A 12,778-nucleotide genomic window follows, 5' to 3' on the forward strand; every position below is an offset into this window, starting at 1 on the left:
AGTACAGTTTAAGGCTATTTACGCATTCCTGTCGAGGACAAAGCTGTGGGTAATTTTGCCATCAAACGACTATCACTGCAAAATATACATCAACTTTGTCCTTCAAACAGGATCCCTCGTTGATCTGTAGTTACTAATATTTGCAAATCTGTGTGTTTACTTTGTTTGGCAGGATCAACGCAGGTAGAGCAATCAGTAACTCTGCAGGCCACACTTAACGGGTCTCCTTTGGGAAACTAACACATATGACGGCTCCCTGTGGTCAACCCCTATAAACACATGAGAGGGAAGGAACACAGACAAACCATGAAAAAGATATACATTGGCAAAACTGCTTTAAAAGTCCCCCGAAATGGCGGCAAACATCCGAAAAAGAGGTAAGAGAGTAACTCTCAGACGCCATCTTTCCATCAGTCCTCGTTTTTATCTGTTTGTCCGATCATCCGCCCACGAGGTGTCTTCTCTAGTCGCCCGGTGATGCGAAAGCGGCCTCATCCCACCTCTCCAAGCCCAGGAGTCATCCTGCCTCGTCATCTCATCTCACCGGAATGAAAGCACTCATTATGTCTGACTCAGCTCCCGTTCACAGAGGAGGTCACTAATGGGGGATTTTTCATCCCTGGAGCTACTACACGTAAACTCATCCTCTATCAAACAACAAACACCTGTATTCCCCTGCTAATGCCTGCCAATCAAAGACAGGCAGGAGATGGGGGCTGCAATGAAATGCCTTCCAGACAGTTGAGACACTCATTGAATCCCTTTGTAGGCAGGTATTGTTTTACTCACCGACCTAGTTGTAGATGCTGCAGCTTTCAGCGTAAATCGTGGCAACCACCTGAAAAATATACAATGTTCCAGATTCCGTGTGAAATTATCAATTCTAATTTACGTCTTTTATTCATCATGTAGCCTAGTATTTTATTTTTAGTGGTAAGAGGAGCTTTATTTCTACAAATATTTCTATATATTAACTTTAAAGGACAGAAAGTAAGAAAGAAAGAAACACAAGTTACTTCATTGATGCTGAAAGGCAACAAGTCCCTTCTTCTACCAACAGTCACCAACATACCAACATTTTAATATCTTACATCAAGAAATGAAGGAGGCGGTTAATAGCGCTCAACCTCACAATGAATGTCAGGCCTGTCCGGATCAGGAGAGACTTCAGAGCTGAGGTCCAAAGTACGCTGTTACACACGGATTCAAGGCAACAAACTTTATTTAAAGACTAATGCGGCTCTGACAAAGACACACTTGGCATCGAAACGTTAGTCTTTTAGCCAAGAAATATTAGTTAACCTAAACTTAGGCATACCGTAATAATAGTGTATCAAATCACACAATGCCTAGTTGAGTAGTTTTTGGAGAATAAACAAATGAAATGCAATTTGTCTTTTAGATATGACTTGCAGCCAAAAAGTCTTTGACTCTGCACACTCAAAGTGAAATGACTTTGTGAGTCTTATGCCTCTATAGCAGCAGAAAAGTATCTTTCTGCAGCACCTCTACTATATGAATAAATGAATGATTTTTTTTTGCTTTTATTCAATCATTAAGCTTTCATGCCACAACTTAACATCACCTATAATGGCAAGAGAAAACTAAAGGAAAGCAAGCCTATGCATGGTCCCCTATACAGTATATATGCAACATTTTATACCACTGGGTAGTGTTGTTTGTGAATCATTTCATATAAAAAAATACCTTAATTGTATTATTTATGTGACTGTCCAAAATTAACAATCCAGCTAAAGTGGTTTAAAAGACAAAAAAATTTGACTAGAATTAAACAAGCCAAAATTACAACGAAATGGCTGAGATATTTAGTCTTGCATATCAATAAGCTGGAAAATGGATGGTACCTCCACTTCGTGACCTGAAAGCATTGAAAGGAACCTGATATTTGTTCAATCTTCCTCAGCTCCCCACCTCGTGTATCCATGATCTCGTTAAAAGAGAGACAAAGAGAGGAAGTGAAAAGAGCGCCCCACATCTCCATCCACTCTCTGCTATCTGTTATCCGGCTGCAGATAGAGTCATTACCCTCCTTCCTCCATCTGTCCGTCAATACAGGGTCCATTACGCCCAGCCGTGCACACTCATATCCATCACGGCAGCAGACATTTCCTCTTTTCGCACTCACACTTGCCCTTTTATGAGATGAAGTCCAGGTAATGCACATGCTCTGAAAATAGTCATCATTGTGCTGTCTGGCTGAATTACATGTGGGGGGGGGGGGGGGGGGGGGTATCGCTGCTCCGTAAATCTGAGCCTTCACAGTCTATTTGTGTGATATATTAGAGTTCATTGGCTCATATTTCATCACAGATTACACCCTCTCTTCTTTTTTTTCTCAGTGATGATTGGGTTTCTGTGATGATCTTTAATGCTGAGAAAAAGATCTGATGCCCAAAAGACATTAAAAAAAATGCTCTGTGTCCTTTCTTACCCCTGCCTGGATTCTTAATTAGAGATCTGTGTTTTAGTCCCATGTTTTTCCTCACACAAAGCACTTTCTCACACAACTTTTCTGCTTTTATCACCCTCTCATGATGTTCTCATCACCACTGCATGGCCGCTCAGGGGTGCATTAAAAAGATATATAGACCCTTATAAGTCCATTTAGATAAGCATATACCCAAGTTACAAGCTTGTTTCCTGCAACATATGCCCTGAACACAATCATCTGCCGTGTGTGTGTGTGTGTGTGTGTGCAGCTCACTGCAGGAGCAGAAGGAGGACTTACGGAAGAGGCTTTCCTACACCACACACAAGCTGGAGCTGCTGCAGAGCGAGTTCGACTCCACGCGGCAGTACCTGGAGACGGAGCTGCGGCGAGCACAGGAGGAGCTGGACAAGTTTACTGACAAACTGCGCAGGTATAGGCGCGTACATACTGGACAACATGGTGGTAGAAGAAATGTTCAGATCCCTAATACATACAACATGCGCATGTACAAGTGCCTAAAAATGAGGAACTTTAATTTTGTGTTGATTTTGGCGGTCCCTGTGGAGAAGAGCGATAGTGTCATCGAGTAGTCTCTTTAGAAAACCTCTAATTTCACTGCTGCAGGGTCTGACAATCTGCCCCTCTCCGTCCTGGTTCTGGTTTTAGGATTTGCGTTGTGAAAGGATGTGTGGAAAAAAATTCTTATTCATTATTAGTAAAACTCATTTAGACTGAAATCACAATAGTAAGAGGAATCTTAGTACAGAGGGAAAACATGGATAGACAGGGAACATGATAACAAGCAGATTGTAATCTTGACAATGCTTGAATTGGAGCAGAGCCAAAATGCATTTAAGGCCATGTCTTCTGCTTGGAAATAGGCACAGCAAAAACAACAACAATAGTACTTGTAAAAAATCTAAATAATTATGGACCAAGAATTGCACCTTGTGGTACACCGTAAAAGCCTCCCACCCCAGGTTGAGATCCACCGGGCATAAGGAGTGAGTAATTCACATCATTATCTTGCCTTAAACAGTATGCCCCTGCCTTCTGGGTCACATATAACAGAATAAAACATTCACTTAATCATCACATCAGCAGAGGGAGGTCAGTGAGATGTGAAAATGACTTTCAAGTGCTGTAAACTGAAACCGTGGCATCCAATTTAGCTCTGACTTGTGTACTGCTGAGAATGCCGATTTGGAGTCTCCGGCTGATATGTACAAACTATTATCTGCAAGTGAGCTACGTCGTCTATTGTGTCGTTTAGAATACAAAGCAGCTACTCGGCACTGCAGAGGATCAACCAGGATCTGGAGGAAAAGATCCAAAGGAATGTAAGTGTGTAAGCCTCCGTGTGTGTGCGTGTGTGTGTGAGATGCATCCAGTCACACGCTAATGCTAAAGTACCTGAAAGAGAAGTCCCTCTGCAAGTCATGGGGTTTAGACATGGTGTAGAACATTTGGAGGGCCAATTTGAATATGAATATGCCCTGCTGTCGGTACCGCTGGAGTTAATTATGGCCTATTACAATTGGCTGTCCTCCTTCCAACGGCAGAGTGATAGCAAACCCATTGTTCCTCAGTGCGTCGCACCTGACTTCACTTGTCAGACGTTGCTTTTGCCGGTGGAAAGATACAATTAACTAGCCTGCCTGAGAACACTGTACGACAATCAGGTGCCTTTGCTGTTGAATAGGCAGCTGAAAACGCTCAGCGACGAGGTTTGTTACAGCACAAGGTAATACTCATCGCTGCCCTTGGCGTGATTACAACGCTACAGCAGATAGATACCACGTCAGTGAGGAGCTGAGGGTCACCCGGCTTTTTACGACAAGACAAATGGTCATTTATTTTTTTTTTTTAAGAAACGCCAACAGCTTTTTTATTCTCTTGAAGCGTCCTCATCAGCTGCTATTTATTCATCGCACGTATTCCATTCTCAAGGGTGAGAGAAGCGCTGAGTAAGTCTCTGTAAGTGTAAAACTTGTTTACTCCACAGGTGCCACAAACCCATCCGACCCCATGGCCCTGCACAACTAGAGGATGTAATTACAAGACAGATAAACACAGTGATATACTTTGTGTGTGCTTGTATTCGCACAGCTACACGGGTTCAACAGAGAAACGGCCTGAAGAGAGACAAAACCTTTGCAGACAAGGCCACTTTTTGTTATTGCAGCTCTCATGTCATACTTACCTCAAACACTGGTGGAGAATTAGCATGCAATGAATGAAAACTTCACACAAACCTGGACTCTGTCTTCGTCAGCCAGTTTACTGACGTCATGCTTTCTTGGTTAACCTAGTAACCAAAAAAAATCAGCTACACAGTATATCTTGCTGCCACTTATATACTCAATGTGCGAAGTTGCTCTGTGTGTCTTTAGTGTCCACTCTTAGTAAAGGTGGTAACAATATAGGGTTCTTCGGCTTGTCACCATGTTAAAAAGTAACAAAATCATCAAAGCGTATATTCAGTGACAAACTATTGATTATAAACCTGAACACAGACAAGTCATGGCAAATGTGCTCAGTTCTGTGAATTACTGTAGTGGAATTTGATTAATTAAAAGATTGTAAAAAACTGGGACGCACGCTTTGATGAGTGTTGTTTCAACGGCAAACTTCAAAGTGTTTAAAAATCTGTAAGTCTTCCTTCCATGCTGGCAATTTGTACAAACGGCTCTCTCGTCATCAGTCTCAGCACCACGACGATGAGAAGCGAGCGCTTAGCAGAGAGATCATCGTCCTCAACAACCACCTGATGGAGGCAAAGCTCACCATCGAGAAGCTACAAGAAGACAACGTAAGAGCCTCGTTGTTTTTTCATCTTGAGAGAATAAAATAAAGCATATTGATAGCTCCATCTCGTTTACCTGCCTTGAACAAAAAACGGCTAAACAAGATACTTTCACAACTTTGTTTTGTCATGCTTGGCTAAGGTTGTCACAGCAAAACTGATCACACACGAGCATTGAGAGACGCTTTTGCTTCTATTAACCTTCATAATTCTGCATAAAAGCAAAGAGAACGTGATATTTGCAGCTATCAACAGTCAGACTTTCAGTTTTCGAGGCAAAGAAAGTTTCGGGGGTAGAATAATCAGTGGTGATGATGAAAATACTCACCAACACTAGTGCATATTCATCCTTGAATGTTATTTCTCGTCTTCTGATTGTGTCTCCGTAGGACATGTACAGGAAGGACTGTAACCTGGCTGCTCAGCTTCTCCATTGCAACAAGTCTCTTTACAGGGCGCAGCTCTCCGAGGTGAGATCTACACTGACTGTTACACGTCATTCAGGCTTGTAATCAAGCTCAAATCTTGTTTTTTTTTGTCTTCTAAATATATGTTTTCACATGTTTCATCAATGTTATCAAGATTTTAGTCACGTCGAATCCCTAGAAGGTTCAGTCAATCAAATTCACAAGCAATTAGAGTTAACCCTTTTGCTCTGAAATCTGCACAATTCAATTTGCACTGAACTTTTTAATAATACAGTAGCCAGGTAAAAGGAAAAGATTTCGAGAAACAGCTGTGATTTGTGAAGGAAGGAGGAGATGTGAGTGAGGAGTTTCTTGAGCAGCACTGAGATGAATTTTCAACTCATGACATAAAGATGGACACAAAAAAAAAAAGTGCTGTCTTGACTATAACGGAAGGTCATCTTGCCCTTTTGTGAGGCAGAGGAGATAAGAGACAAGACATGGTGGAGCGATGACTGCTGCCTGTCACTGCAGGAAGGCCAGAGATTAGAGAAGTAAAGCTGGTCTTTGGCTAAATAACCTTCAACTGAGGTTTGAAGCTAATTTAACACAGCTGAACATGATACTGGAGAATCTAGACATAATCATTTACTTTAGAAACAGTAATTATGCCGTGGAAGCCATGATTTATTTTGGTCAAGGATGAATGAAAAATCATAGTATTATTATATTATATTTACCATTCAAGTGTGAAAATGGTTTTGTTTATTTCTTTTCACTTAAACTATTGAACTTATTAAAACGATATAACATGCAAATTGATCAAAATATTATTATACTAATAATTATCATTACATTTCCATTTCAATATATTACAGAGACAAATTCAACAGTCACTTTACTTTTTTAGGTTGAAAGGTTATTTAAAAACTTTTACTTTGCTTTTCATTGACTATATCTTTTCCTCTTATACATTTGTCTATTTATAATATATCAAACCATAAAAAATGTAGAAGTTGCAGCTTTTTTTTTTACAAATTGCCAACATAAACCAGTGATGGAAATTAAATGAGTACATTTACTCAAGTACTGTACTTACATACACTTCTGAGGTACTTTGCTTCTATTTATGCGACTTTGTCCACTACATGTCTAAGGGAAACATACGCTTTACTCTACTACATTTATTTGGCAGATTATTAATACGAAATAGTATTAACATTTTAACTATGAATTATTATAGATTAAGCAACCCACCTTTACCAGCTGCAACATGAAAGTGATGCTTAGACATGAATGCATCAATAATTCAAATACAATTATATGATATATATATAACTTTGAAATGGTCCATTTTGCAGTAATGAGCACTTTTACTTTTTGTAACTTAAGTATATTTTGATGCTTTTGAAATGCATGACTTTTACTTGCAACAAGGTATTTCTTCACTGTTCTACCGCTCCTTTCATCCTCATTAAAATGAACCGATATTACTTACAGGCTTTGATATGAAAAGCAACAGTAGCACAAATCTTGTGTTTGCACCGCGATCAGTGAGACAGGCGTCCTCTCAGGTCATTCTCCTCCTGTCACTCAACATGCAGCTAAGCCAGAGTGTAATTATACTGCACTGGGTTTAGTAATCATGTCATTTTATGACAATGATTAAGTCTGAAGCACAACTGAAACTACTCCAAGGCAATTTGTGCCCACATGTGAGGGACAGTTAACTGTTCAAGGAGCTAAAACTGCACTGCAGCCTCATCATGCTATACCCCCGCTGCTGCTTGTGAAAAGATGCGTGTGGATATCGATGAGTGTTTTAACGCCGGGCCAGCTTGGTGCCACTTTCCGCTGCATCAGCCCTGGCCTTGTGCCTATGTGACAGGGGTGGCTTTTAAAGTTGCCAAGTCTCCATGCGGTTAAAGAATGCCTCCACACGTTTTTGCCCATATGGCTGAATGGAAATATCAATGCAAACTGCATTTGGTTGCGTAAGGCTGACAAAATATCCCCTTACACAAAAACAAATACCCACCCTCGCTGTACAGAGTATAGGATTGGTAATGGAGGGAAACACTGCTATGCAGGGCTACTGCCAAACAGAGTGCAGGTCAGAGACGGTACATGCACGCTCTGTATGTCCACCTGTCTCCTGTGGGTGGGAGCTAATCGGAAGCATATTGATGAATTGTGCTGCAGCATTTTGAGGAGTGCAGTGGCCCTTCAGCGCCTACTGAAGTGCTCCAGCCGTTTGTTTTTGCTGCAAAACAACCACAGCGAGGGTGTGAAACGATTAGGCTCGGATTTCTGAAATGCCACATAAAAGCTAATTGTGATCCTGTTCAAAACAAGCCCAAGTGAAAAATGTGTGGACGGGCTTGTAGTTTGGTTCAAGTTGTAGTAAAACTGTTTTGATAAAAATGTCTTTTCGTGGTAGTCTTTCCTCTATCTACAAAGTTAAAATTAGCTTGCGTCTCATTGCTTATTAGGAACAACTGACTCGATTCCTGTTGCTGATGTGCTGCAGTTTGCTTCATGCTTGTTGCTATGGAGAGGCACATATAGTAGATGGAGGCTTTTTTTTTTTCATTGAGAAATGCTCAGAATAGAACAACTTCTAGAGACTCAGTTCACCTTCATTCTCACTTCTCTTTCTTACGGCTCTTGTCTCTTGAAAATGACAAGACAAAAAAGACACAAACATAATTATTCCTGACAAGTCAGGTAAATGCAGAGGTGTATGTTGTGGTGGCATACTCCCACCACTATACTATGTGACATACTGACACGCACACTGCACTGCACAGGGACGAGAAACTGCAATACATTTAGTTAAGAAAGTAAACTGTAGTATGAGTTAGATATCTTACTACAAATGTACACTGAGTATTCATGCAATACAGAGTTATCATGTTAAGGCCCCTTTACAATGTGGGATGTGGATCAATCCAAAAAGGTGGTCTTAGACCACATGGACACTCAGTCCACTGACCAAAGACAACCTTCTGCAAATTGCTGACATTGTCGGAAATTTAGGAACCATATTCTCACAATCTTGACTGTTGCTACAACCAACATCTTCAAACCAACCTATCAGAATACAACATAAAATGAAGGACAATACACATTTTTAAGCACCATTTTTAATACATTTTGTGTACACAGTCTGACGCACCTTTATATGTAACAGCCTGGTAGACCTTCTGATTATAGTCGGCGTCCAAGGAGTCTTTTCAAGTCTTCAAAGTGTCCAAGAAACCATTTACACTGAAGAGAATTTCAAAGCCTGGAAATGTTGTAGTATGCAAAACCCCCCTCAAACAATCATCAGTCGAGAAAGTATTGCTACAGTGCATCTCCATCTGTTGGCACAGCAACACTTATGTCACATGTATTTTCCTTCCCTTCTCTTTTCTCTGACACTTGTAGCTGCCGGCTGATTTTCAGGAGCGACTGACCATGCACATGGAGGAGCCTCCTCTCTGCCACACTTACTCCGACTCTGTCCCGGCCTCTCTCATTGGCAAAGTGCTGGAGAAGCCAGACAAGGCCTGCAGCAGCTGCCAGGCCTCCCGCTCCCCCAGCCCCCAAACCCAGGACCATGCGTTTATCTTGGAGAGCTTGGGACCAGGAGAGCGGCTGGGGCTCCGCGCAGCCTACAAATCTGACCTGTACAGCAGCGACACTGCGCTGTACTGCCCTGATGACCGGCACCGTGAGCGGAGGCCCAGCATGGATCTCCATGGTCAGAGGAAGCTTCTATACGGGCCCCAAATCTCTACCGACAGCAACCCAGAGGAGGGCTCTGTGGGCTTGAGGGTTGGCTTCTCCCAGGAGCACTTTGCGAAGTTCCCTGCCGCACTGGGTGCAGGCTCCAGCTCCTACTCCAGCTTCAGTGGAGGGGGGTCCGAAGACAAAGGCAACGGTCCGCCCAGCAGTGCAGCTTCCTCCCCGCACCACCATTCCCTCTACATGGAGTGGAGAGATGCAGGGGACTATGAGAGAAAGAGTGACTCATCCTGGGAGAGGGACAGTCCAAGAGGCTTTGCTAACGCACATCCCTTCCAGCAGACGGAGCTGAGCCACCACCAGAACGGCAGCTCGCCTGTCTACAGCCGCACCATGTCCTCCTGCTTCAGCGAGCCGTATGAGCCGCTCCCTCCCTCTTCATCCCCGAGCGTTGCCTACGGAGACAGCCGTCGAGGCAGCACATTTGCCCCCGAGGAGGAGGAGCTGATTGGTCGATGGAGACAACTGAGCGTGGAGGACTTGAGTGCCCACACCTACCGCAGCCCGGGCCGGGCCTCCCCTTACAGCTTCTCAGAGCAGCACTTCTCCGTCCGGCCTTCCAAGATCCGACTCGGCCCGCTCTACAGCAGCTTCCAGGAGGGGGCTGACTGTTACCATCACGGAGGGGGTGTCGCGGACCCGGCGTGGGTAGCCACCAGCCCAAGCCCCGACTGCAGCCCAGGGCTGCGGCAGGCTCATAGCCAAGCCCACCTGTACCGAGCCGAGGACAGCCAGGGGTCGGAGCACAGCCTCTACCACTCAGGGAGCTCCAAAGACAGGGAGGGTAACGTGGCAGCTGGCGGCCAGAGCACGGATTATGTAGACCCCAGCCCCAACAGCTCTACCGAGTCTCTGAACCAGAGGTCCCTGGAGATGGCCGCAGAACTGCAGCACTACCAAGTGGAGATGCACAGCCTGCCTGCACAGGAGAGCCAGTCGCCACCACCGCCCCCACCCCCCCTTCCTCCGTACAACCAAAAATTTGGCTCCTTGGGACTTTCCAGGAAGGACAGTCTGACCAAGGCCCAGCTCTATGGGACACTTCTGAACTGAAGACGCAAGGCCCCTGCTATGTCCGGCTACACCTTCTGTTGAACATGTAACTATTGCTGAGTATTTTAAAAAGCTTTGATCGTATGGCAATGGATGGCAACAGTTTACACTACAATTGTCCTGAGCAAGTACTGTAAGTCACGTTAAAAGAGTTGGATGGTGAGAAGCTCAAGCAGCACGTACAATTTGTAAGAATGTGTATTTATTTAAATTACAAATGTATAAATATATACTTATAACTAAAAATTGAGTGATATATTTTGTATGTAGCTGTTAGCAAGATATACTGTACATCCAAATCAATCCAACGAAACGCAAATCCTCTTGATAAACCTGGAACTTGTATATAGATTAAAAACTGCCAATCCTAAATTTGAAAACTCAGAGAGGTAATTTAATTGAGAATTGATGCGCGTATAAACTGCACATAGATTCAGTCCTTATTTTGAATGGACTGAATCAGTGCTGGCCTTGCGAGGCTTTAAGTGATAATGTTGAACATATGAGGACAACAAAATCAATGAATCCCTTAAATGAGAAACATACGTTTAGTTTTTCTTCTGTTGATTGAATTTGACGGTATCGGTGGGTGTGTTATGTTGTTGTTGATGGAACATTTTGAGATCTGTCTTTGCAGTCAGTATTATTTTATCTTTGCTCTTATATATCCCCTGGAGAGGTTTTCCTGCCCCCCATTCTACCTCAGATTTGGATGCCCACACCCCCATCAAGCCACTGTAACCCTGTTTCTTTGACATACGATGCATGTTTATATATTTTGGTTGTTTTGTTCGCCTAATAAAGCACAAGTTATACATATGCGTTCCCACGCCTTCCTTTTAATGTTGAAATGTTGCTTTGGGGGGGATTTGCACGTATACATATGATCGGTTGTTTTAAGAAAATTACATGTCTGCTGATCCAAGTTGAGTGATTGAACCAAGAGGGAGACCCTTTGTTATTCAAACTCACATTGCTGCAGCCATGTGGTGCGTGCCTGCTGAGTCACTACCAAGCCCTGCTCTATCACTGTTGTGAATTTAAAATTAGGTTTGTAGAGGCGGATTGTTGTCAAGATCAGCAAGCTAAAAACAGAAAGAGGTTTATTTGTTTACTACATTACTACAGGGAAATATTTGTCATGGTGTGAGTTATTGTCATATCAAACGCATTAAATAACACTTAATACTCAACATACAGAAGCAATTCCTCTTCTGCTGCACGGTACAAGTGTCATGATGGCACTAAATATACACAGTGTGGACGAAATAAATAGAATACCTTACAATATATATCAAAAAAATGATCCCTTCAGTAAATTCCACGTTTGTGAAGTTTCATACAGTATTGATGAAACTGTGCTATGATTGGTTTGCCGATTAAAGGAATACTTGACCCACAAAATAACTGTATATCAATTAATCACCCCGTGTTACCTTGAATTCTCACATGTCTCCACACGGTGAACGGAGAATGAAAAAACAGAAAAGTCTTGACGAATGGAAGCAAATGGGGGCCAATCAAACATCAAATCTATATCATTACATCCGTTTACAAACTCACAAAACTCATGCAGTACAATCCTCCCGAAAGTCTCATCTATCCAGTCGCACACTCACTTCTTCCCAAACACGCACCTTCGCTAAAACCTTACTATTTAAAACACTTCTGCATAAACAGCCTCACGCTTGCACGGGCACTCGTCCGTGTGAGTCCGGACGAGTCCCAAGTGTTTAAAAATAGTGAGGTTTTTGCTAAGATGCATGTGTTTCTTTGTTCACCGTGGATTCATGCGAGAAAAGCAGAATTTACACGGGTGTGTAATTGATATACAAACGGTTATTTTGTGGGTGAAGTATTCCTTTAAACTTTTTTTAGATCAATATATTGCAATGAGGTGTCGGGCCAAAACAATTAGTCATACATCTTTTAGTGCGGACTGTTGGTGAAACAAAGCAACACATCACCTCCCCTCGGAAGGATGATTAATCAATGAACAAAGAATTAAAGCAACTATTTTTCAAGCAAAAATGCCAACATTTCTTAAGTTCCAGCTTCTCTGATGTAATAATTAGCTGCTCTTCTGTATCCTCTGTAATAGTAAACGGCATATATTTGGGTTTTGAAATATTGGTCAGACAAAACAAGACATTTTAAGACTTCCCATTAGGCTTTAGGTAATTGTGATTGTGGTTTTTCTGTTATCTACAGACCAAATGACAACAATAATTGGCCGATTATTATTTTTGGGAGATATGAGGAAAATAA

At 42.4% G+C, this 12,778-nt stretch overlaps 1 protein-coding gene across 1 annotated transcript; it reads left to right on the forward strand.

Annotated features, from left to right (window-relative positions):
• The first annotated feature begins 278 nt into the window (after positions 1-278).
• LOC142942360 (brain-enriched guanylate kinase-associated protein) lies at positions 279-10,510 on the forward strand. The gene is made up of 6 exons (XM_076084646.1): positions 279-377; positions 2,721-2,882; positions 3,726-3,792; positions 5,157-5,264; positions 5,648-5,728; positions 9,098-10,510. Exons 1-6 carry the CDS (start codon positions 280-282, stop codon positions 10,508-10,510), a joined length of 1,929 nt encoding a protein of 642 aa, XP_075940761.1. The 5' UTR covers position 279.
• Positions 10,511-12,778: the final 2,268 nt, after the last annotated feature.

Source organism: Anarhichas minor, unplaced genomic scaffold (genome assembly GCF_050575085.1).
Source record: "Anarhichas minor isolate MPS153535 unplaced genomic scaffold, ASM5057508v1 ptg000136l, whole genome shotgun sequence".
Taxonomy (NCBI): domain Eukaryota; kingdom Metazoa; phylum Chordata; class Actinopteri; order Perciformes; family Anarhichadidae; genus Anarhichas; species Anarhichas minor.